This window comes from Mobula birostris, chromosome 31 (genome assembly GCF_030028105.1).
Source record: "Mobula birostris isolate sMobBir1 chromosome 31, sMobBir1.hap1, whole genome shotgun sequence".
NCBI classification, from domain to species: domain Eukaryota; kingdom Metazoa; phylum Chordata; class Chondrichthyes; order Myliobatiformes; family Myliobatidae; genus Mobula; species Mobula birostris.
This window is the reverse complement of record NC_092400.1, coordinates 3558776-3585199: the sequence shown is the minus strand read 5'-3', so window position 1 is coordinate 3585199 and position 26424 is coordinate 3558776. Positions and strand designations below refer to the sequence as shown.

The 26424-nt window shown below is 43.8% G+C and overlaps 1 protein-coding gene across 2 annotated transcripts in view; it reads left to right on the top strand.

The window, feature by feature from the left end:
* Positions 1-6108: 6108 nt before the first annotated feature.
* The window catches only part of LOC140190941 (solute carrier family 2, facilitated glucose transporter member 11-like), a 43813-nt gene continuing 23497 nt past the window's right edge, over positions 6109-26424 (top strand). The window contains exons 1-4 of one of the 2 annotated variants that reach the window (XM_072247921.1): positions 6109-6203; positions 19435-19533; positions 23144-23304; positions 26235-26359. In XM_072247921.1, coding sequence (XP_072104022.1) covers positions 6189-6203; positions 19435-19533; positions 23144-23304; positions 26235-26359 — 400 coding nt within the window. In that variant the 5' untranslated portion in view covers positions 6109-6188. Of the gene's footprint in view, positions 6204-8704; positions 8920-19434; positions 19534-23143; positions 23305-26234; positions 26360-26424 lie in introns of those variants that run through there. The other variant, XM_072247920.1, reaches the window with a different exon arrangement.

Sequence of the window (26424 nt, the reverse complement as noted above, 5' to 3'; positions counted from 1 at the left end):
AAGTGCCTTGCTCAAGGACACAACACGCTGCCTCAGCTGAAGCTCGAACTAGCGACCTTCAGATCACCAGACCGATGCCTTAACCACTTGGCCACACGCCAACACACCCAATAGATACACCTGGAGGAAACCTGGTCAAGAAGGAGCTGCGCTACATGGGACCAAGCGGCGGCTGTGGAAGGAGAGACGAAACTATCAAAAGACCCAGCCACTAATGACAGCCACCACTTACTCTTGCCCACACTGCACCAGGATACACGGATCTGGGATCAGCCTCTGCTGACACCTGAGGACCCACCAATAGACAACCCCTGAGGAAAACATCATACTCATCTCGAGTGATCGCATTACTGCAACCGCGCGGCAGTGCTCTTTGTTCAGTGTCATTAGCTCTGTTAGGTTGGCATTAGGTGGGCTGATGGGCCTGATCAGCTACTAAACAGATCAACTGTATGCTTTATGTTCTATGGATGAAGAAGGTAAATGATCAGGAAGAACAACAGCTAAGAAGAGAAGCAGTAGCAGGTCAGCTGTCAACTCTAGCCTGCCCTGATGAAGACTGAACTACCCTAGGCCTCAATTTCTCTTCTGTATCAGCTCCTCATCGTGCTCAATTCCCTGATCTTTACAAAACAAAGTTATCTGCCTTCTCTTTATATTACCCCAGTGATCTAGCCTCTGGAAAGCTCTGAGGTAGAGTATTTCCAGAGGCTGGCCACCCTCTGGGAATGCTCTGTTTGGATCTGGTGATGGTGAAATGACATTGGAAAAAGAGCAGCCTCAAAAACATGACAATGAAAGAATCTCTCCAGCTTATCTTTACTGCTGTGTTATTGTTGGATCTGGGTACTTCTGGGATCCAAAGGTTCTTTGGGAGTAAAGAATGAGGCATAAAACTTGCTGCTTATGTGGGTTTTATTTAGTATTATAATAATGAAGAACAAACAAATGGACAGTTGAGAGAACAAAGAAAACAAAAGAGGAAAAAGTTGTGGTCATCTCACACTCAAACAAGAGATTACAAAATACCTGTGATTAAAAATTAACCTATAAAATAGCCAGATTCAAATAGCATGACACATACTACAGAAAACTTAGATTTTTCTAGAAAAATGCTGTATCATGATTACTGAAATTTTCTGAACAATTACATGTACATATAGGAGTGATTATATAAAAATGTAAGTATAGGAATGTTAAACTACAAGTAAGATAACATTTCTACATCCCTATCCAACAGTGCCTCTCAGACACTACCTCGGCAGAGAGAAAAGTGGGAGTGTGTCATGAAGCAACACACACAAAATGCTGGAGGAACTCAGCAGGCCAGATAGCATCTCTGGAAAAGAGTAAACAGTCAATGTTTCAGGCCGAGACTCTTCAGCAGAGCTACTGAAGGGCCTCGGCCCGAAGCATCGACAGTACCCTTTTCCATAGATGCTGCCTGTCCTGCTGAGTTCCTCCAGAGTTTTGTGTGTGTTGCTCAGATTTCCAGCATCTGCAGATTTCCCCTTGGGTGTAATGGGAACAGGTGAGGCTGGGGTTGTTTCCCTTCAAGCCTGGAAGGGGAAAGGTAGGTGCATTTGACGCTCCAAAAAGCACTAAGCATGCTGAAATGTGACCCCTGTTTTCATCCAGGGGGTCAGTGTGGACATGGTGGAGGATTACAAATACCTGGGGATACATATTGACAATAAACTGGACAGGTCAAAGAACACTGAGGCTGTCTACAAGAAGGGTCAGAGCCCTCTCTATTTCCTGAGGACCTTTAACATCTGCCGGACGACACTGAGGATGTTCTATGAGTCTGTGGTGGCCAGTGCCATCATGTTTGCTGTTGTGTGCTGGGGCAGCAGGCTGAGGGTGGCAGACACCAACAGAATCAACAAACTCATTTGTAAGGCCAGTGATGTTGTGGGGATGGAACTGGACTCTCTGACAGTGGTGCCTGAAAAGAGGATGGTGTCTAAGTTGCATGCCATCTTGGACAATGTCTCCCATCCACTACACAATGTACTGGGTGGGCACAGGAGTACATTCAGCCAGAGACTCATTCCATCAAGATGCAACACAGAGCATCATAGGAAGTCATTCCTGCCTGTGGCCATCAAACTTTACAACTCCTCCCTTGGAGGGTCAGATACCTTGTGCCGATAGGCTGGTCCTGGACTTATTTCATAATTTACATATTACTATTTATTATTTATGGTGCAACTGTAACAAAAACCAATTTCCCCCAGGATCAATAAAGTATGACTATGAAAGAATGAATAAGTGGAAGGTCTTCTGCTAACAGAAGGATGACAACCAATGCACATAGCATTAAGACTAAAAGCAAAAGTGACAAAGATTTATTTTATACAACAAGTAATTATCTGACATAGCAGAGTAACAGACCCTTTCACCCATGACCTTTTAACCTACTCCATGATTAGTCTAACCCTTCTCTCCTACATAACCCATAATCCTCCATTTTATATTCTGGAATGCCCAGATTAAAAGAGCAATGGATGAAACAATAATAACAGTCAAAGGAACTGCAGGAGTAGCTGAGGTAAAGAAAATATCACAGCTGCAAAGGAAGAATACAAAGTGTTGGAGGAACTCAGCAGGTCAGGTAGCATCTGCAGATGAAGAGTCTCAACCTGAAACATCAATTGTTTATTTCCCTCCACAGATGTTGCTTACATTGTGAAATGTAGAAAAATACTGTGCTTCTGTGAAGTTCAGTAACAGTTCCAGATTTCACATCTTCAGTCTCTGGCATCTCTTATGGGAAAGTCTAGACAACCTCCCAAGAATAGGCAGTACATGGCAGGGTAAGCAGCTCCCTTCAGTTGTTCTGTGACCTTGGGATGACTTCAGCTAGATGGTACCACATAAAATATAGAGAAGAAATATAGAAATTGGTCAAGAAAATTGCAGGAAAACTTTAACTGAGTCAGGGAGTTGTTGGCAGATTCTATCAGGGGTTCAATCATTGTCCTAATGATTCCTCCAGCTTGTCAGGCCTTGAGGCTTACAATGGAAAACCAGCCTGAATAAAGTTGAAACCCCTAACAGAGGGGAGCTTCACTTGCAGTCTTCAATATTCTGGCACCCAGGTTGATGGCATGTTGCTGGGATGTCAGATTTACTAACAGAATCAGAATAATTGTCACTGACATACACCATGAATGTTGTTGTTTGGCAGTAATATACATATACTACATAACCAACATATATTGGCCATTGAAACAGTTTGGCAATTCTTCCCTCACCTCTCTTATTAACAAGGTGTTTTTGATCACACAGCTACTACTCACCAAATGATCTTTGTTTTCCACACCATTCTCCATAAACTTTCAAGACTTGTACTTGTAAACCCCAGATCAGCAATTCCTGAGTTACTCAAGCCACTCTCTTTAACACCAACAGTCATTCTCTAGTTAAGGCAACATAGACCACATTTCTTCCACCATTCTAACCCAACCATGTCTATGGTTTTATGCAGTGAGTTACCCCACATGATTGGCTGATTGGATATTTGCATTAATGAGCCGGTGTACAGGTATGTCTAATAAAGTGCTCACAGAGTATATATCCAGTGAAAAAAAAAGGAACAGAGACTGTGAGGTAGTTTCTGCATATCTCAATACTGGTTTATCCCCCCTTGCTCAATCCCTTCCTACCTATGTTTGTGACACTTCTCACACTCTGAATCTTTTCAATGATCTTAAGTTCCCTGGCCCCTACCACTTTATTTTCACCATGGATGTTCAGTCCCTATATAGCTCCGTCTCCCACCAGGAAGGTCTCAAAGCTCTCCGCTTCTTCTTGGATTCCAGATCTAACCAGTTCCCCTCTATTTTCACTCTGTTCCGTCTAGCAGAATTAGTCCTTACTCTTAATAATTTCTCCTTTGGCTCCTCCCACTTCCTCCAAATTAAACGAGTAGCCATGGGCACCCGTATGGGTCCTAGCTATGCCTGCCTTTTTGTTGGTTTTGTGGAACAGTCCATGTTCCAAGCCTATTCTGGTATCTGTCCCCCACTTTTCCTTCGCTACATCAACGACTGCATTGGCGCTGCTTCCTGCACGCATGCTGAGCTTGTTAACTTCATTAACTTTGCCTCCAACTTTCACCCTGCCCTCAAGTTTACCTGGTCTATTTCTGATACCTCCTTCCCCTTTCTATCTCTGGAGACAGCTTATCTACTGATGCCTACTATAAGCCTACTGACTCTCACAGCTATCTGAACTATTCCTCTTCTCACCCTGTCTCATGCAAAAATGCCATCCCCTACTCGCAATTCCTCCTCTCCGTTGCATCTGCTCTCAGGATGAGGCTTTTCATTCCAGGATGAGGGAGATGTCCTCCACCATCAACTCTGCTCTCAAATGCATCTCTCCCATTTCACGCACATCTGCTCTCACCCCATCCTCCCGCCACCCCACTAGGAATAGGGTTCCCCTTGTCCTCACCTACCACCCCACCATCCTCTGGGTCCAACATATAATTCTCCGTAACTTCCGTCACCTCCAACGGGATCCCACCACTAAGCACATCTTTCCCTCCCTCCCCCCTGCTTTCCGCAGGAATCGCTCCTTGCGCGACTCCCTTGTCCATTTGTCCCCCCCCCATCCCTTCCCATTGATCTCTCTCCCGGCACTTATCCTTGTAAGCAGAACAAGTGCTACAGATGCCCCTACACTTCCTCCCTTACCACCATTCAGGGCCCCAAACAGTCCTTCCAGGTGAGGCGACACTTCACCTGTGAGTCAGCTGGGGTGATATACTGCGTCCGGTGCTCCCGATGTGGCCTTCTATATATTGGCGAGACCCAACGCAGACTGGGAGACCACTTTGCTGAACACCTACGCTCTGTCTGCCAGAGAAAGCAGGATCTCCCAGTGGCCACACATTTTAATTCCAACATCCTATTCCCATTCTGATATGTCTATCCACGGCCTCCTCTACTGTAAAGATGAAGCCACACTCAGGTTGGAGGAACAACACCTTATATTCCATCTGGGTAGCCTCCAACCTGATGGCATGAACATTGACTTCTCTAACTTCAGTTAATGCCCCTCCTCCCCCTCGTACCCCATCCGTTATTTATTGATCTTTTATTATTTTCTCTCTCTCCTTTTTCTCCCTCTGTCCCTCTGACTATACCCCTTGCCCATCCTCCGGGTTTTTCCCCCCTCCCCCTTTTCTTTCTCCCTGGGCCTCCTGTCCCATGATCCTCTGGTATCCCTTTTGCCAATCAACTGTCCAGCTCTTGGCTCCATCCCTCCCCCTCCTGTCTTCTCCTATTATTTTAGATCTCCCCTTCCCCCTCCCCCTCCCACTTTCAAATCTCTTACTAGCTCTTCCTTCAGTTAGTCCTGACGAAGGGTCTCGGCCCAAAACGTCGACTGTACCTCTTCCTAGAGATGCTGCCTGGCCTGCTGCGTTCACCAGCAATTGTTATGTGTGCTGTGAGGTAGTGTTCATTGGTTCACGGACCCTTCAGAAGGCCGATGGTGGAGGAGAAGAAACTGTTCCTAAAGCACTGAGTGTGTGTCTTCAGACTCTTGCACCTCCTTCCTGATGGTAGCAATGAGATTCCCCCATCCAACCAATTTAACTTTCCCTACTAATTTCAGCCTCCACCCACCCAAGGGAAAGAGTGAGTCAGTCTTTAGGAGGTAAGACATGAAATGTAGGAGCAGAATTAGGCCATTTGGCCATTCAAGTCTGCTCTATCATGGTTGATTACTTTCCCTTTCAACCACACCCTCCTGCCTTCTACTCCCAACCTTTGATGCCTTTACTAAGGAAGAGCCTATCGGCCTCTCCAAGACCATTCTATCTAGGTCTTTCAATATTCAGTAGGTTTCAATGAGATCCCCCTTCATTCTTCTAAACTCCAGCGGGTATAGGCCCAGAGTCATCAAATGGACCTCATACATTAACCCTTTCATTACTGGGATCATTCTCATGAACCCTCTTCAATTCAAGCACATACCTTCTTTAAAGAAGGCAGCAGAGCATATAACGTATTGCCTGTTATTCCTTTGCATAGGTAACGTATTACATCAGGGGCAAATTTCTCAATTGAGCTCTTAAGTTACTGACACCAGCTTACATATTAAAAGTCGAGCAGGGAGCGTTGCTGTTGCACACGGCACCAGGTGACTGAGCGTGGAAATCGGACTGCAGCATGCTGAAGGAGCTGGTACGACTCGATTACTATGTGACTCTACAGTCCGGTTGTATTTAATGCGCTGCAGGTGCAGGTCAAGGGGAATCTTAACTCTTATTTAGCTCACAGCCATTGGACGATGTTAAGATTAACAAAACCAAGTCAAACACGCGGCGATCTGAACAGCACTTTTCCTTCCCGGAGATCTCTTTCAGCAGGTTTGATACCATTACAGATTTGAAGAGAGTGGCTAACTAGGAGTAAAGAGATGAGCTAATGAGAAGTAATTGTTGCAATTTTGCATTTATTTACTGTTTGCCTAAAACTGAAAAGGTAATTGAAGTGAGAAATTTCTTATCTCAGAGATCATTGGATCACTGTAGAAATGATCAAGTGGAAGTCATGAGGAAGCTGTTCTTCTCGGTTCTCAATTTGCATCAATGCTTATCTAATATCATGCTAAAAATTTGTTTTGATCGACAAACCTGATAGAAAATATCTTCAGGTAAATGTTGTGTTTTATGTTGTCTTAACTAGTGGATGTATATTTGAAGGCCATATACAATGTGAAGTAGGTTACACCATCTCCATGGAGATTTATGACTTAATGTTATTTTCTTCACAATAGTAAACTACTGACTTCTCTGTTTCCAACCATGGGAATTCCAGAAATTTGTCAGTCAGAGAACATGGAAACGAGCCTTTCAGCCCAACTCATCCATGCTGCTCAAGATGCCTACCTGAGCTGGTCCTATTTGGTCCTTATCCTCTAAACCTTTCCTCTCCGTGTGCCCATCTAATAAATATTGTAATTGTACTCACCTCTACCATATTCCCTGGCAACTCATTCAATATGTCCTCAAACCTCTGTATGAAAATAGTGTCCCTCAGACACCCTTTAAATCTTTCCCCTCTCAACTTAAATCTGCACCCTCTAGTTTTAGACTCCGTTCCCTCAGGAAAATGACTGTCACCATCCATCTTACACCACTCATAATTTTATAAACTTCCACGAGGTCATCCCAAAGCCTCCTATGCTCCAGAGATGAAAGTCCCAGCATATCCAGCCCAAGAATAACTAAAGGACTTAAGCTATCAGTTACAACCCTAAAACTTGTTTGCTTAACAATGGAGTAAACTGCAGGACAAGCAAAGCTGGTTATCTAAATGCAAATTAATCGAGCAACCTGCAAACTAGCATAGAGTAAAAAAAAAGTCAAAGAGTTGAAGCGTGGTGAAAACTGATGAGGCGTTGGAACCAGCGAAGGGGGAAAGGACTAGGAAGCTGTACTATAAGGAAACCTTGCATTCAGACCACACAGAAACCGGTGCTATGGTGAGCCACACAACTCCAAAAGCAGAGTGGATTTCAAACTAAAGAGTGGGAGCAAGGGATGAAAGTTAGGAAGATACGATCAATCAAAGATTGGAGAGAAACTCCACAGGAAACCATAGAAATGGTGCAGAGGAGATTTACAAGGATGTTGTCTGGATTGGGGAGCATGTCTTATAGGTTGAATGAACTTGGCCTTTTTTCCTTGGAGAAATCGGCAGTAGCTGAACATTGCATTCACAATGGCCATAGGATTGATTGTGACGGCACAAAGCTTCTGTGCTGCGCCAGTGGCTTTTGGGACTGCCTGGTGAAGGAAGCCATTGAAACAAAGCTAGACTAAAAGAATTTTAACAAAGACAAAGGCCTCGCTCTAAGTAAGAACTGGAATTAAATTGTAAACAAGGTGGGAGAGCAGAAACCTGATTGGATAAGCACTAACCAATCAGGAGGGATGGATGACGGGAGTATATATACCAGCGGTCTAAACACGCCCAGGTATCATCCCTGATGAAGATAACAGAGTTTATCATTGAAACGTTGGTTAAAATCGATACTTGCAGCTGTCTGGAAGCCTGAGAAGAGTTTATTCATCATATTGAATCTTCGTAAATTCCTAAGGAAGTAAAGGTGCCACTGTGCTTTCTTTGTGATTGCTCTTTTGTGCTGGGCTCAGGACAGATCCTCCGAAATGAAAACACAGAGGAGTTTGAAGCTGCTGTACATCTCTGATCCTCCAATGAGGACTGGCTCATGGGCTTCTGCTTTCCTCCTCCTGAAGTCAATAAGCAGCTGCTTGGTCTTACTGACATTGAGTGAGAGGTTGTTGTTGTGACGCCACTCTGCCAGATTTTCAATTTCCTCCTTTCTGCTGAGTCATCACCATCTTTGATTCAGCCTACAACAGCAAACATGTATCTGGCATTAGAGCTGTGCTTAGCCTCACAGTCATGAGTGTAAAGCAGGTAGAGCAGAGGGATAAACAAACAGCCTTGTGGTGCTCCTGTGCTGATGGAGATTGTGGAGATGTTGTTGCCAATCCCAATTGACTGGAGTCTGCATGAGGAAATCCAGGACCCAATTGCACAAAGGGACACTGAGGCCAAGGTCTTGAAGCTTATGGATTAGTTTTGAGAAGGTGGAGCTGAGCTGTAGTCAATAAAGAATGTCTTGATGCATGCTTCTTTGCAGTTCAGATGTTCCAGGGTTGAGTGAAGAACCAGTGAGATGGCATCTGCTGTGGACCTGTGGAAGGCAAATTGGAGCAGATCCAAGTCACTTCTCAGGCAGGAGTTATGTTTCATCACCAGCTTCTCAAAACACTTCATCACTATGGATAACGGTACAACAGCTAATGAGTTTGTGGATGGGCTGCTTCATAAAGGATGTCTTTATGAGACTCGACTGTGTTCTGAAGTGAGTGTGTTGAATGCCCACACAACAATCTGGGAGTGTATTTCTGGATTCTCTGGAGCTTCCCATGATCTGCAGAGATAAATATCCCAACAGACAGTCCCACCAGGGCTTGTCATTCAGAGAGCATATAGAAACATAGAAACATAGAAAATAGGTGCAGGAGTAGGCCATTCGGCCCTTCGAGCCTGCACCGCCATTTATTATGGTCATGGCTGATCATCCAACTCAGAACCCCGCCCCAGCCTTCCCTCCATACCCCCTGATCCCCGTAGCCACAAGGGCCATATCTAACTCCTTCAGGATATCTAACAGGTTTGACAGAAAGAACAATGTCATAAAGGACTGAACGCCCATGTGAATGATAATCACACCACACTGTAAGGGCCGCAGATTATTAATCAGCCTAAGAGCATTGAAGATCCTATCCCATTTCATCGGACCCTTTTATGTGGAGCTCCACTCTGGATCTTGAGGGATATTCCGTGGGATTGATTGGCTCCTGTCCTGATACCTTTAGTGGCCAATTTTCCACCTGCAATAGGTTGGATTCAAATTGAACCCAGTGGACAGTTAAGTTATATACATTCACCAGGGCCAGCTAGTCAGTGTTTGAATATTTACACTGACTTAGAGTAAACGTATGCTTTTCCTGGTATTGTAGGATTTTGTGAAAAAAATACGTGTCATTTTTTTTGTGCTTCACAAAATCTGCAGCCCTTTACTTCCACTGCATCAGACACCGTCTCGTAAAGTGAACTCAACAAGTCAATGACAGTGCTTGTGAACGATGTAGAAGATTCTATTCTGAACAACACACATGGTATTACATCACCCTACAGTAACACACTTCAGCAAGAGTTTGGAACAGGCTAATAAACTGCAGAAAATCATAGATGCAAGAGATTCAGATGGTGGAAATCTTCAGCAGCATGCACAAAATGCTAGAGGAACTCAGCAGGTCAGACAGCAAATATGATTGGGAATAAACAGTCGATGTTTCGGGCTAAGATCCGTCGTCTGTCCTGATGGAATGTCTCAGCCTGAAGCATCAATTATTTATCATTTTCATAGATGCTACCTGACATGTTGTATTCCTCCAACATTTTGTGTGTGTTAGTAGGTTACAGTAAATGCCGAGTATACTGTATGTACTTGTGATGGGCTAAAATGCAGGAGGAGTTTACTTTCATTTTATTTAGGTGATATGACCTCATCAGGATGGCAGACTGCTTGTGCTCCTGCACCAGCTGGTGGGCTGACTTGTGCACTCCAGATAAAGATTAGACATTGGATGTTTCATATTCCCTAAAACCTTAACAATGATAAGACCCATCTGAGTCTGCAGTTTTAGGTTGAAGCTCAGATCACACTGCAAATCCTTAAAGCCAGTGGAATTTCTTGGCAGAACTTCCACCAAGTTGTCTTCCCCTGCCCACTGAGCTGTGCTGAGCTCAGATCTAAGCTGGAGAGGAGGGGTGGAGCAGGAGCACTGGGTGAGCTGTGTATATATGGCCAATCTCTCATTGTCACTTTCCACATTGACCAAATCTTAGATCGATCCACAGGAACATGTTTGATAAACAAAGCTGAACCAGGTTTAATATCACTGACATGTTGTGAAATCAGTTGTTTTATGGCCACAGCACAATGATATATATAAAATATACTCTAAATTACAATGAGCTATATACACACACTCAGTGGCCACTTTATTAGGTACACCTGTACTCCTGCTTGTCAATGCCAATATCCAATCGGCCAAACATGTGGCAGCAACTCAATGCATAAAAGAGGTCAAGAGGCTCAGTTGTTGTTCAGACCAAACATCAGAATGGGGAAGAAATGTGATCTAAGTGACTTTCACCATACAATGGTTTGAGTATCTCTGAAACTGCTGATCTCCTGGGATTTCCATGCACTCAATGCCAGAGTTTAGAAAGGATGCTGTAAAAATCAAGTTGAATAAATATTGCAAACAGAGCAAAAATGAGTGTGATAGTGTCCATGGGTTCATAGACTGTTCAGAAATCTGATATCAGAGGGGAAAAGCTGTTCCAAAAATGTTCTGTGTGTGTTTTTAGGGTCTTGTACAACTTTCTTTCTTTTCAAATCTTTTTATTATTATTATTATCCAAAATTAACAAGAGGACATTGAAGTAGGCAACACTTACAGTGTCTCAAAAGAAAAAAAAACATTGTTTTAAGGTTTGAAAAAAATTTTGGTGACAAAAAAAAAGAAAAATAAACCCTAATAAACCAAAGAAAAGTGAGGGAAAAAAACCATTAGGTGTTCAACCCCGGAGCCACGCGTCATACAAAAAGCTTCTAAAGATAAACATCAACTGCCAGCAAGAAGAAAAAAGTACCAAAAATTTACAATTAGATCGTAGAGGAAATCTATCAATTAACTCAAATGATAGTAACGAGCAAATGAACCCCATCTTTTCTCAAAATCAAACATAGGTTCAAAGGTTCGACTTCTAGTTTTCTCCAAACTAAGACATAGCATCACTTGAGCTATACATCTTCCCGAATGGCCGCAATGAGAAGACGGCATGTCCTGGGTAGTGAGAGTTCTTAATGATGGATGCTGCCTTGTTGAGGCATCGCCTTTTCAGGATAATCATCAAAGGATCATAAAAGAATCCGTTGGACGCACAGTTTAGTTTCAAGCTGCCTGTCATTTGGCTTCTACCCAGAGTAATGCTGAAGCCCCTTTCACAATGTCTCAAGATGAGCTAGGGTTATCTGCTCTGTGAGTGTAGGCAGAATCTGTTACAGGCTGTTTGGAGAATCTCAACCCAGGTACCCCCTCATCAGCAAGCACTGAGATGTTGTAGGAAGACATCAAAGGAAATACTGCAATGATTCAGCTCTCGTGTGCTGTGTTCAGTGCAGATGGATGTGAGGGGATTTCTTGCATCTTCTGGTCTCTCCTGGGTGATTACTGATGCTGTTAAGAATTGATGTTGGTTTGCAATGTTGAATTTTATTTTGAAGGGTCTTTATCCAAATTGTTGTTCTGCGAGAGTGTCTGATGCTCTCTGAGGGCAGTGTCCAAAAACATGGCTCAGTGGGCATATGAGGCGGAGCAAGAATTATCACTTGATGATATTGAAGATCGAAGCCCGAAGGTGATCAGAAGTACATAATTTGAAGCCCGAAGGTCAATCAGAAATCTAGAAGTTGAAGCCCAATGGCCAGAGACTGGAGACCAGAAGGTCTGCCCTGCAGTTGGAGAATGGTCTGTGTGTGTGTGGGTAAGTAGGAAGGAGGGTAGAAGGGAGGAACAGGGCTTGCTTTTTTCTTTGCTTGCTGTGTTCTGTATTGTTCTACCAGGCATTGTGGGCATGCTATGTTGGCACCAGAATGTGTGGCAACTCTTGCGGGCTGCCTGCAGCATGTCCCTAGCTGTGTTAGCTGTTATTGTAAATGATACTTTCCACTCTATGTTTCCATGCACATGTGATAAATAAATCTGAATCTGAAAATCGGAAAAGCAGGCTGCACTATACATCATACATTTCTCCTCAATGAAGTCTCCAAGATGCACACAGGAATGCAGCCAAAGTCCATTATGTCCCTGTGGCAAGGACCTCAGAACACCTGAACCTGTTTAGTGGAGAGGGAAAGGTGGAATGGGCCTTGGAAGAGGGAGAGGCCTCTAATGCTCCTTTTTCAGAATGTGCGTCAGCTTCCTGCACACTTACAGGAATTACTGTGGACAATGGTCATGGGGTTGGAGTGAAGTTCTTTGAGTCACGGACTATGCTGTGGGCAGCAGAAGCATGGCCACAGAGCATCAGCCTGGAGATGTCATGAAGAACCATCCGTGTCCCTAGTCTTACTATATACCAGGCCCTGAAGCAGGAGAAGCAGGCTCCTCCAGAGAATCTCCAGGTTACAACAAGTCCTAACAACACTGCCAGGACAGGATCCCTCCAAACCTTCTTGTCTGTCACCTCCTCTGCCTGTTTGTCTTCCATCTCCAGGAGCCTTGTGACCCACACCACCAGCTTCAGCAATAGTTACTACCCTACACCCAACAGGCTCCTGAACCAGTGTGGATAACTTCGCTCAACTCATCTCTGAACTGGTTGCACAACCCATGGACTCACTTTGAAGGCCTCCACGGTTCGTGTTCTCAGTATCATTTATTTGCTTCTTTTTTAATTTGTACAGTTTGTCTTTGTTCGCTCATTGATTGTCAGCCTTTATGTGCAGTTTTTCATTGATTCCATTGTATTTCTCTGTTCTACTGTGAATGCCTGCAAGAAAATTAATCTTCGGGTAGTATATAGTAACATTTACGTGGCTTGACGATAAATTTGTTTTGGTGATTTGATCTCCTGCTACATTTGTAATAGAGCTCACAACCAACTACACAACATCCAGATCCCTCTGGAGAGTCGCAGAACACCAGGGCAGTGCAGACGCCAGAATATCATACACAGGAGCTCCTGATGCCACTCTCCAGGATGTTTCTTGTGGTCCCACAGTGAAGAGGAAATGCCTTTTGATGTCCAGAATCAGCTGTTATGGTGATGGGGTGGCTGGCACGTCAGGACCACTGCAGCTTGCCTGAGAATAACGGAGCTCCCTGAAGACATTGACCATGAGAAAGCTCCCCGCAGTGCTGACAGGGCAGTGGGACGTTCGAGGGTAGGTCCCTTGGCTCCTCAAGCCTGCCCTCCCTTCACTATGATCACGGCTGAGCGATGCCATACATAGCTCATTGTCTGTACCAGTCCACCACAGCCCTCAGTTCCTCAAGCTTTCAAAAACGTGCCTATTGTCACCTTAAATATAAAGATCTGACTCCACCTCCTTCCGGGGAAGAAAACTCCAGAGAGTCCCAGCCCTCTGCGAGAAAAGATGTCTGCTCACCTCAGTTTTAAACCACCAGTCATTTATCTGGTAGTTCTGTTCCTGACTTTACTACTGGAGAAAACATCTCAACATCCACCTTGTCAAACCCATATAGGATGTCAGGACGAAGGGTCTCAGCCCAAAACGTCGACTGTACCTCTTCCTATAGATGCTGCCTGGCCTGCTGCGTTCACCAGCATTTTTTGTGTGTGTTGCTTGAATTTCCAGCATCTGCAGATTTCCTCGTGTTTAGGATGTGATATGTTTGATAAAGTTCCCCTCATTCTTCTAAATTCAGGAATACAGACCCAAGCTCTATTGAAAGGATCACCAGTTACACAACCTTGAGCAGACAGCATTGATGACCTCCATGCTGCAGTGAGCTGCTAGCTAGAAGGTCAGGACTTTTGCCTCTCGGGAAATGGAATAGAGTCCTTGAGAAAATGGTGCTGTAACCCAGTGGTCCGTCCACCAAGTTAATGGGCATCACAGACTCAGCACGAAATGTTGCAGGGTGCTGAATACATTGCGTAGATCTGTGCTGTTGACAGGGATGATCAGAGCAGGAGCTCAGGATGAGAGCTCAGCCCACAGCAGGTCACACTGCCTTAGGAGTCCTCCACCTTGGGTGTGCTGCTGTGTGGAAGACTGGAGATCTCTGGAGTAGTAGAAACAACCTATTTGCTGAACACCCTCAGAGGTTATATTGCATAGGAATGAGTTCTTCTCTCTTCCTTCAGAACCCCCAGGCCTAGTATTGCCTCTGGCGCCTGTAATATAGCTCGTAAGTGAACGGGCTTGTAAATGAGGAAAAGACTCTCCTCGCTCAGAGTCCAAGGAAATTTTTCAACAAGGAACCTTTTCAACTTGCCTCCAAAGTCCAGCAGAGCAAACTCACAGGAGTAGAGTAAATGGAAAGTAACCGAGTAACTCTTTAACTTTCGCAGCTGCTCCGAATGGTTGAGTAGTACTATGAGGTAAGCAGGGGCCACTGCACTGGACCAGAAAAAGCTCAGCCAGTTCCATCACTGGCACCAGGCTCCCCACCATCAAGGTCATCTTTAAAGCCAATGCCTCAAAAAGGTGTCATCCATCATTAAAGAACTCCAACACCCAGGACATGCCTTCTTCTCATTGCTACCATCAGGGAGGAAGTACAGGAGCCTAAAGGCAAACACACAGCATTATAGGAACAGCTTCTTCTTCCCTCCACCATCAGATTTCTGAATGATCCAGGAACCCATGAACATTATCTCACTATTTCTGCTCTCATTTGGCATATATATATATTTCTTATTCTAACTTATAGTAGATTTATGTCGTGAACTATACTGCTGCTGAAAAACAACAATTTTACAACATAAATCAGTGTTAATAAACTTGATTTTGATGAGTTTGCTTGTCTGCTTTCCTTTCTGCTCAGAGATTCTGTGCAATGCAAATGGATTCCTTCATCTTTCTTTCTTCTGTACCAGCCTATGGAATGGGTGAGGTAGAAAGCAAAGCGGAGCTGTTAAGGTGCCTGGTTTCACAGGAGGAGCTGTTAAAGGTTACAGACTCACCTTGGAAGGGAGATGCGTTAATCAACACGGGCGTCACTCTAGTGAAGCCTCAGCTTTAGTAATTCCCTTGGACTGGAGTCTTCTCAAGAACTTATTAGTTACTTCTTAAATGAAAAGTAGCAAACTATTGACAGAAATGGATTGGAGGAAGCTAACACAGATCTGATGTTTTTGAAACTGTTTGAAATTTAAATTTAAATAACGGTAGAGTGATGCAGCTGGAAACCAGCCCTTTGGCCTACCAAGACCATGCTAACAACCGAGTACCCATTTTTACACACATCATAGCCTAACCCATTTTATCCAACAGAACTTCCCCTTTTTGTGCCCCTCAATTTAACTGGAGCCTTTTTGGAGTTCACTGTGTTTGAAACAGGGGAGGAAAGGACATCAGCCTACAGCTATTTTGTTGGGCCTAGCGACAGCCCATCCCTAAACACAAGCATCTTGCCTTTGAGTTCCTCACTGGCCTGCTCTTCAATTACTGCTCAACCAGCCTCAGTCACCCTACAGAAACCCACCACTTAACTCATTCCTTTGAGGAATTTGGGGAGTTCCTTTCTGGAAGAAGTCTTGCTGATGAGAATCCTGCTTTAGATGAGACCCTAGAGGTGATTAAGCTGGTGTACAATGTAACCTTTAGAATGTATAACATAGAACATTACAGTGCCGTACAGGCCCTTCGGCCTATGATCTTGTGCTGACCTTGTAACCTACCCTTAGATCAATCTAACCCTTCCCTCCTACATAGGCCTCCATTTTTCTATCATCCATGTACCTATCTAAGGGTTTCTTCAATGTCCCTAATGTATCTGTGTCCACCACCACCCTTAGCTGGGTGTTCCACACACCCACCACTCTCAGTGTAAAGAACATCGCCCTGCACTTCCCTCTGATCATCTTAAAATTATAACCTCTTGAATTTCCACCCTGTGAGAAAGTCTCTGCCTATCGACTTGATCTATGCTTCCTGTACTCTTCTATATCTCTATCAAGTGAGTTCTTATTTTCCTTCGCTCCAAAGAGAAACGCTTAGCTTGCGCATCCTCTCCTCTCTAATCCAGGCAGCATCCTGGGGAATCTCTTCTGGGCGGCAGTGGGATGCTAAGAGGATGCAGGGTGACTTGGATAGGTTGGGTGAGTGGGCAAATTCATGGCAGATGCAATTTAATGTGGATAAATGTGAGGTTATCCACTTTGGTGGCAAGAACAGGAAAACAGATTATTATCTGAATGGTGGCCGATTAGGAAAAGGGGAGGTGCAACGAGACCTGGGTGTCATTATACACCAGTCATTGAAAGTGGGCATGCAGGTACAGCAGGCGGTGAAAAAGGCGAATGGTATGCTGGCATTCATAGCAAGAGGATTCGAGTATAGGAGCAGGGAGGTTCTACTGCAGTTGTACAAGGCCTTAGTGAGACCACACCTGGAGTATTGTGTGCAGTTTTGGTCCCCTGATCTGAGGAAAGACATTCTTGCCACAGAGGGAGTACAAAGAAGGTTCACCAGATTGATTCCTGGGATGGCAGGACTTTCATATGATGAAAAACTGGATCAACTAGGCTATGAATAGGTTAGGACTTTATTCCCTGGAGCGTAGAAGAATGAGGGGAGATTTGATAGAGGTATATAAAATTATGATGGGTATAGATAGAGTAAATGCAAGCAGGCTTTTTCCACTGAGGCAAGGGGAGAAAAAAACCAGAGGACATGGGTTAAGGGTGAGGGGGAAAATGTTTAAAGGGAACATTAAGGGGGGCTTCTTCACACAGAGAATGGTGGGAGTATGGAATGAGCTGCCAGACGGGGTGGTAAATGTGGGTTCTTTTTTAACATTTAAGAATAAATTGGACAGATACATGGATGGAAGGTGTATGGAGGGATATGGTCCATGTGCAGGTCAGTGGAACTAGGCAGAAAATGGTTCGGCACAGCCAAGAAGGGCCAAAAGGCCTGTTTCTGTGCTGTAGTTTTTCTATGGTTTCTATACTCTCTGGAATTTAGAAGATTGAGGGGGGATCTTATTGAAACGTATAAAATCCTAAAGGGATTGGACAGGCTAGATGCAGGAAGATTGTTCCCGATGTTAGGGAAGTCCAGAACAAGGGGTCACAGTTTAAGGATAAAGGGGAAGCCTTTTAGGACCGAGATGAGGAAAAACTTCTTCACATAGAGAGTGGTGAATCTGTGGAATTCTCTGCCACAGGAAACAGTTGAGGCCAGTTCATTGGCTATATTTAAGAGGGAGTTAGATATGGCCCTTGTGGCTAAAGGGATCAGGGGGTATGGAGAGAAGGCAGATACAGGGTTCTGAGTTGGATGATCAGCCATGATCATACTGAATGGCGGTGCAGGCTCGAAGGGCCAAATGGCCTACTCCTGCACCTATTGTCTACGTTTCTGTGTTTCTGCACCCTCTCAAAAGCTTCTACATCCTTCCCATCATGAGGCTTCAGACTTGTCATGTTTTAGTCTTGGGATTGATGTTGTTTTGAAAAATCTTATTTAAGTGCAGCAGATGCCGTGAGATAATACAATGACTCTTGAATTGGACACAGAAAAAGCCCACTCAATTCAATCCTTTGATAAAGCTTTCCCATAAGTGACAGTTCCCTGCTCTATGGTCAAGTATATTTTTTAATGCATTTTTGTTTCTCTTGTCTATATTTTTGAAGTTAAATCTACTCTGTTTTTTCCTTCAAGTCATTTATTTTAGATCTCAGTACTTTATACTGGAGGAAAGCGATGACTAGAGAGCTACTACAGGGATCAGAGTATTCACTGTCTGGATCAATGATCATATTTCCAGGTTTAATAATGACAATAAACCAGGTGGGATTGTGAGTGCAGAGCACAATTAAAGATTTCAAGAGGATATACGTAGATAAGCTGTCTGTGGTTAAGTGGCAAGGGATTGAATAGTTATGATATTCAAAGAGACCTAGACATGATTGTACTTGACACTACAGTCAAAATGTAGGTCCATATGTGATTAGAAGGGCAAATAGTTTGCTAGCCTTTATTGGGAAAGCATTTGATTACAGGAATGAAGAACTATCTTTGTATTTGTCTGTACTTGTAAAGAGCCCTGTGTAAAACCAAGTACAGTTTTGTTCTTACTTCAGAAAGAATTACCTGCCACGGAGAAACACACACAAAATGCTGGTGGAACGCAGCAGGCCAGGCAGCATCCATAGGAAGATGCACAGTCGACGTTTCAGGCCGAGACCCTTCATCAGACCAGCCATAGAGGGAGTGTGGCAAATTTTCACTGGACTGGCTGTAGGGACAGGAGTCTGTATGAGGAGAGAATGAGTAGATTGGGACTGTACTCTAGAATTTAGAAGGAAGAGAGATTGCTTCAAAATTTACAAATTCATAAAATGACTGACAAGTATCTGATGCAGGTAAGATGTTTCCCAGACTACAGAATGTAGGATACACTTTGAGGATAAGGGAACTAAGATGAGTGAAATGTCTTCACCCAGCAAATCATGAATCTTTATAATTCTGAGGCATTATATCTTTTTTAAATTAGAGATTCATGGACATTAATCAAATTAAGTTCAAAGTTTAAAGTACATTTATCATCGAAGTATGTATATTGTATACAATCTTGAGATTTGTCTTCTTGCAGGCAGCCACAAAACACAGAAACTGCATAGAAACCATTAAAAGCCCCACACATCAAAGACAGTCAAAGACCCAATGTGTGAAAAAAAGAGCAAATTGTGCAGACAATAAAGAAGTAAACAAATAACACACAGAAGATGAACTGCAAAGTGGGTGCAGAGCCAAAGAACCAGTTCAGTGCTGAGGCGAGTGGGGTCAGTCCAGGAGTCCAATGTGTGCAGGCTACGGCCACGGATGATTATAAACAGCTTCTTCCCCTCTGTTGTCAGATTCCCGAACGGTCCATGAACCCAAGAACACAACCTCGCTGTTAGGGGTATGAGGAGGGTAATAAGATGGAAGATTTACTGTAACGCTGATGGCTCAATGTGACTGGTTTCAGTGTGTAATTAAGCTTGTATCTTCTAATTTAGTTTTCAGCAATAATCACAACTACTTTTTAATTCACAGTTTCTGCGAAGCAAGTTTTTCTTGTTCATCTTCGTGGTAGGAATTGGAGGGAGTTTCCAATTTGGATTCAACATATCTGCCATAAATACACCATCAGAGGTAATTTACTGACTCAGTCCGTCCTACGTGCACTCTTACCGACACACCCCACAGCTGCTTACACTACTAATGGCAAGGAAGGCAACTTTCTGGTTACGATCCAGAGACTCAGAGGTGTTGTGTTCAATCCACCCAAAACACAGGGCTGTTTGCTCACATACTATCAGCAGCAGAAGCTATTGAATTACTGTAATGACATTAAAAAACAGAGTCAGAATCAGACTTATTGTCAATGGCATATGTCATGACATCTGTTGTTTTGTGGCTGCAGTACAGTGTGAGATATGCAAATTGCAGTAAGTTACAAAAATAAATTAATAATGCAAAAGGGGAATAGTGTGGTGGTCTTGGGTTCGTGGTACCCCGGTCCATAATGACGGATGCTGCCTTCTTGAGGCCCCACTGTTTGAAGGTGTCCTCAATGGTGGGTATAGTTGGGCCTGAAATGGAAATAGTTGAGTCTACAACAGTCTGCAGCCTCTTTCCACCCCGTGCACTGGAGCTTCCGTACTAGGCAGTCATGCAACCAGTCTGGATGCTCTCCACTGTACATCTGTAGAAATTTGCTGGAGTCTTTGCTGACAAACCAAACCTCCTCAAACTCCTAATGAACTATAGCTGCCAGTGTACCTTCTACATGTTTTCATCAATATGTTGGGCCCAGGATAGATTCTTTGAGATGTTGCCACCCAGGAACCGGAAGCTGCTCACCCTTTCCACTGTTGGCCCCTCGATGAGGACGGATGGGTGTTCTCCCAACTTCCCCTTCCTGGAGGCCATAATCAGTTCCTTGAGCTTGCTGACGTTGAGCACAAAGTTGCTATTGCAACACTCCTCAAGCAGCTGACCTATCATGCTCCTGTGCCATCCTTGTCACCATCAACAGTGGTGTCAATGGCATTTGAGCTGGCATTTGAGATGGCATGCGGCCTGACCACATAGTCATGAGTATAGAGAGCGTAAGAGCAGTGGGCTAAGCACAGGTCCACGAGGAGTGCCCACACTGATTGTCAGTATGACTGAAGATGGACTTTGCTTTCTTGAGCCAAGTGTAAAAGGCTGCAGAATGTCCTGAATGGGTGGGCATCACCAAGTGCATCTCAGCAGTGAAAGTCAAGATCAAAGAGAAGCTTATTGTCATGTAGCTCTGAGTGAAATGAAAAACTTACTCACAGCAATATCATAGACACATAGCATCATTTACACTACACTCATAAGAAACACATAAATTACTCACGGAGTTTACAAGAAAGAACACAATCAGAAGTGATAAAACAACGAAATCTGTTGTTGTGCAAGGTGATCAGGGTGGGCATATTGATGTTATACTGAGGCCATGGTTAGGGTTTTGGAAGTCAGTTCAGGATTTAAATGATTGGAGGGAAGTAGGTGTTCTTGAAGCTGATGGTGTGGAACCTCAGGCTTCTGTGTCTCCTGCCCAATAATAGCTGTAAGAAGATGGTATGGGCCAGATGGAGGGGATCCTTGATGGATGCTCCCTTCCTGAGACCCTGTAGATCCTGCTGATGATGGGCAGGGATGTGCCCATGGTGTATTCGTCAGTCTCCCACTCTCTGCTACTTCTTATACATTGGAATTGCGGTACCAAGCCGGGATATAACCAGTCAGGGTACATTGATCTGTACATCTGTAGAAATTTGATGAGAGTGTGTGGTGACACACTGAACCTCGTTAACCTTTTAACGAAGTCAAGACGCTGGCATTTAGGTACTGGGCCCAGGGCAAGGTAGCTCTGGGGTCTGAGCTAACCTGCTAGTCCTTTCCAGAAAGAGACAGTGAGAAAACCAACACAAAGAGATAATCACTCCTGATCTTATCGCCTCTGATCTACCTGCTGCAGATGCATCTGATCAATACATGATTGCTAGGAGTGACCAGTTTGCTGTGCTTGTGGAAAGATGGTCTTGCCCTCACACTGAGCTGACCCATCCCATCATTGTGCTTTATGGCACCTTCACCAGACAAAATGCCGGGTAACAGTGGAAGGGGCAGCTCAGGATGAAGGTTCCCATGGCATTGAACTGCAGCACAGTTTTGTTCCACCAGGATTTTATTTCCCAGAGGCCATGCAACATTCTCTCTCTCTCTCTCACACACACACACACACCTTTTGCCATGACTTAACACTAAAGAGCAAATTAAAAACCACTACTCAGCCCCATAATGTGTAGGGAGATTAAATCTCTGAGTCTTACATCAGAGTAGGGATCACTGCTGCTCAGTAACTCATCAGCTTTGTACCAGGTCTGAGGTCTTCATCATTGATCAGATGAAGATTTACCTGGCATATTGAATTTCAATGTCTGTCTTCACTGGTACATGCCTCCTAAGATTCAGGAAGTGGTTCACATATTTCAGGATTGTACCATGACCGTTGTTTGGCCAGAGGTGGTGAATCTGTGGAATTCATTGCCACATACAGCAGTGGAGGCCAAATCATTGGGTATACTTAAAGCAGAGGTTAAAAAGTTCTTGGTTACTAAGGGTGTCAAAGGTTATGGGGAGAAGATGGTTGAGTGAACTCAGCCTTTTCTCCTTGGAGCGACGGAGGATGAGAGGTGACCTGATAGAGGTGTATAAGATGATGAGAGACATTGATCGTGTGGATAGTCAGAGGCTTTTTCCCAGGGCTGAAATGGCTAGCACAAGAGGACACAGTTTTAAAGTGCTTGGAAGTAGGTACAGAGGAGATGTCAGGGGTAAGTTTTTTATGCAGAGTGGTGAGTGCGTGGAATGGGCTGCCGGCAACGGTGGTGGAGGCGGATACGATAGGGTCTTTTAAGAGACTCCTGGATAGGTACATGGAGCTTAGAAAAATAGAGGGCTGTGGGTAACTCTAGGTAATTTCTAAGGTAAGGGCATGTTCGGCACAACTTTGTCGGCCGAAGGGCCTGCATTGTGCTGTAAGTTTTCTATGTTTCTATGTTTCTAAGATAGAAGAATAGTGTTGAAAAGGATAATAAATTAGCCATGATGGGATGGTGGAGCAGAGTCAATGGGCCACATAGCCTAATTCTGCTCCTATGTCTTATATAATCTTATGAAATTATTCTCAGAAGTCAGTGTGATATAACAGAAGCTGGGTGGTAAACATCTTTGTCAAGAAGATATTGAAATTCAGTGACATTTGCTGTCAGAATGACCTTATGTACAGACATTCCTGTACCTAGCATCTCTCCGTGTACACACAATCAATCGATGTATGTAAGCTACCTTATGTAATTATATTTATTGTGTAATTTTATTATTGCGTTCTTTATATCAGTGTGTTTTATATATGCTGCATCAGCTCCGGAGTATCAAATATTTCATTCCCCTTTACACGTGTGTACCGGAAATCACATGAAGCAATCCTGAATTTAATTTAGTAAATGCAAATAAAATGTTACAGATGCTGGAAATCTGAAATAAGAACTGGAAATGTTGGAAGTACCCAGCAGGTCAGGCAGCATCTGTTTTTAACCTGAGACATCACTTCTGCTACTATTACACTTTCTCTTTGTGACACTCTCACCAATAATCATTGTATCTGTAATTGTACTGATGCCTGACACTGAGTGTGATTTTCTGTGTTAATCCATTCCCCCAGTTTATTAAGAGCTTCACCAATGAAACTTGGATTCATCGGTATGAAACTCCTCTGCAGGAATACTCATTGAGGCTTCTTTGGTCTTTCATTGTATCCGTGTACTCGGTTGGAGGGCTGGTCGGAAGCCAAGTTGCTGCAGTTTTAACTGTGAAGTTTGGAAGGTGGGAACAGCGGCAAAGTGCCTATGTAACATAGAACATAGAATATTATAGTACAGTGCAGCCTACAATGTATCTCTGACCTTTTAACCCACTCCAACGTCAATCTAACCCCTCCCTCCCACACAGCCTTCCATTTTTCTATCATCCATGTTCCTGTCCAAGAGTTTCTTAAATGCCTCTAATGTATCTGTCTGTAGCACCACCCTTGGGAGAGTGTTCCATGCACCCACCACACTCTGTATAAAATACTTACCTCTGACATCCCCCCCCCCCATACTTTCTGCCAATCACTTCACAATTATATCCCCTGGTATCAGCCATTTGCACCCTGGGGAAAAGTCTCTAACTGTCCGCTCAATCTGTGCCTCTTATCATCTTGTACACCCCTATCGAGTCATCTCTCATCCTCCTTCGCTCCAAAGAGAAAATCCCTAGCTAGCTCAGACTTTCCTTATCGAGCATGCTCTTCAATCCAGGCAGCGTCCTGGTAGGTCTCCTCCGTACCTTCTCTAAAGCTTCCACCTCAATCCTATACTGTAATGAGGTGATCAGAAAGTGTGGTCTAACCAGGGTTTTATAGAGCTGAAACATTACCTTTCGGCACTTGAATTCAACCCTCCAGCTAATGATGGACAACACACCATACACTCTCTTAACCACCCTATCAACTTGCATGGCAACTTTGAGGGATTTATGAACATGGACCCTAAGATCCACATGTAGTTAGCTGTGAAACTATGCACACTGAATTTGTCTCATTTTACAACCTACTTTAAACAGAAAATAATTACTTTTAATAGGGGTGCACTCTGTATTTGCGAACTTGAGGATAAAACACAGAAAGTTAAGTGGCAATAACTCAGGGGAGCAAATGAAGTCAAATTAATAGCGCTGATGGGATAGACATTGAAACTTGGAGGGACGGATTACAATCTGTGATTGGGATGGAGACATTGAGTGTTTGGAATTGAAGAAATTGATGTACTGGATTGAATTGGAGGAGTAGATTTTATAAGGATTATACAACACATACACACACAGATGTGTGTGTGTGTGTGTTTGTGTATATACAGTATACATACTCAATGGCCACTTTATTAGATACACCTGTACATCTGCTCGTCACTGCAAATATCAAATCAGCTAATCATGTGGCCGCAACTCGATGCATAAAAGCATACAGACATGGTCAAGAGGTTCAGTTGTTGTTCAGACCAAGCACCAGAGTGGTGAAGAAATGTGATCTAAGTGTCTAGACCGTGGAAAGATTGTTGGCGCCAGATAGGGTGGTTTGAGTATCTCAGAAACTGTTGACCTTCCGGACTTTCATGCGCAACGGTCTCTAGTGTATACAAAGAACGGCGTGATAAACAGGTCACCCACTGAGCAGAAGTTGCGTGAGAAAGTCAGAGGTTCCAGCTGACAGGGGTGACAGTAGCCCAACATTATCACCTGTTACAACAGTGGTGTACAGAAGAGCATCTCTGAATGCACAACACATCACGCCTTGGAGTGGATGGGACACAGCAGCAGAAGGCCACAAACAGACACTCGATAGCCACTTACTGTGGTCCAGGAGGAACCACTGAGTGTCTATACTTTTGGAGGGCAGAAATCACTGACGAATCTCTGTGTGAACAGTCTGTTTGACGGAGTGTATGTGGGGTAGCTTGATAAATAGAGATTGGAGGTGATAGGAAGGATACACCAAGGGGCTAGAGATGAAGAGAGATAAGAGTTAGATTGTCGTAACATCTGAGGAATTGGTGAGACAGTGACAGGCTGAATATAGAACATAGAAGATTACAGCACAGGAATAGGCCACTTGGCCCAGAATGTTGTGCCAAACCAGCTAAAAAACAAATCAAAAACACCCAAGCACTAACCCCTCCTCCCTACACAATGTCCATATCACTCCACCTATCCAAACATCTCTTAAAAGCCTCTAATGTATTTGCCTCTACCACCAGACCAGGCAGCACCTTCCAAGAGTCCATGACTCTCTGAGAAAAAAAACTTATCCCCTTGAACCTACCCCCTCACCTTCAATGCATGCCCTCTGGTAATAGACGCTTCAATTCTGGAGAACAGATACTCCCTGTCCACTCTATCTATGCCTCTCATAATCTTGTAAACCCTCTATCAGATCTCCCCTCAGTTTCCGGCGCTCCAGAGAAAACAACCCAAGTTTGTCCAGCCTCTCGTGATAACACATGCCCTCTAAAACCGGACAGCATCTTAGTAAACTCCTTCAACACCCTCTCCATCATTCTTCCCAGAGCCGGGCGCCCAGAACTCCATACAATACTCCAGATGGAGCCTAACCAGGGTTCCATAAAGTTGCACCATACCCTCCTGACTTTTGAATTCAATGCCTTGATTAATAAAAGCAAGCATTCCATAAGCCCTCTTCACCACCCTGTCAACTGGGACAAGCAGTCATTTTCACAATGGGCATGAATATCTGGAGGAGGTGTGTCAGAACGAGGTATTCTAAACTGATGGTAGATACAACAGCTATCTCGATCCGTCTCTAAGTTAACCAAAGGTGAACAATAATATTGTTGGAGGTCTGTGGGTTTGCAGAAAATTACTGCCACTGGTTAACCAGGTGAATCTGGTTTTCAAGTAAATTTGCCTGATAATGAATGATTTTAATTAATCTCTTAGGCTTAACAAAGATGAAGGCATTAAGTAGCATTTACTCCAAATGGAATAATTGAAGTGGTGACTGATATCAGCTGTTTATGAGTGACACTTGTCCATTGCTCTCTGTTTTAATTGCTTCTTAATGGTTCAATGAATAGAGCATACACCTGGGATAATCCTGCCTTTTAAAGTGAAGGAGATAATTTGCCTTTTGCTATTACTTTGGACATCTTGTAATTATTTTGTATATATTCATCTAAGCTCATTCATTTGTGTTTCAGGAAGAAATGCCTGCTGTGTAATAATGTTGTGGCAATTGGTTCTGCACTAATAATGGCATTTAGCAGGATGTCAAGGTCATTTGAGATGATTGTGGTGGGAAGATTCCTGTATGGAATTAGCACAGGTAATGCTAATATATATTGTTTACAGTTCTAAAGTACATTATCTTCAGAAAGTAAAATAATAGCC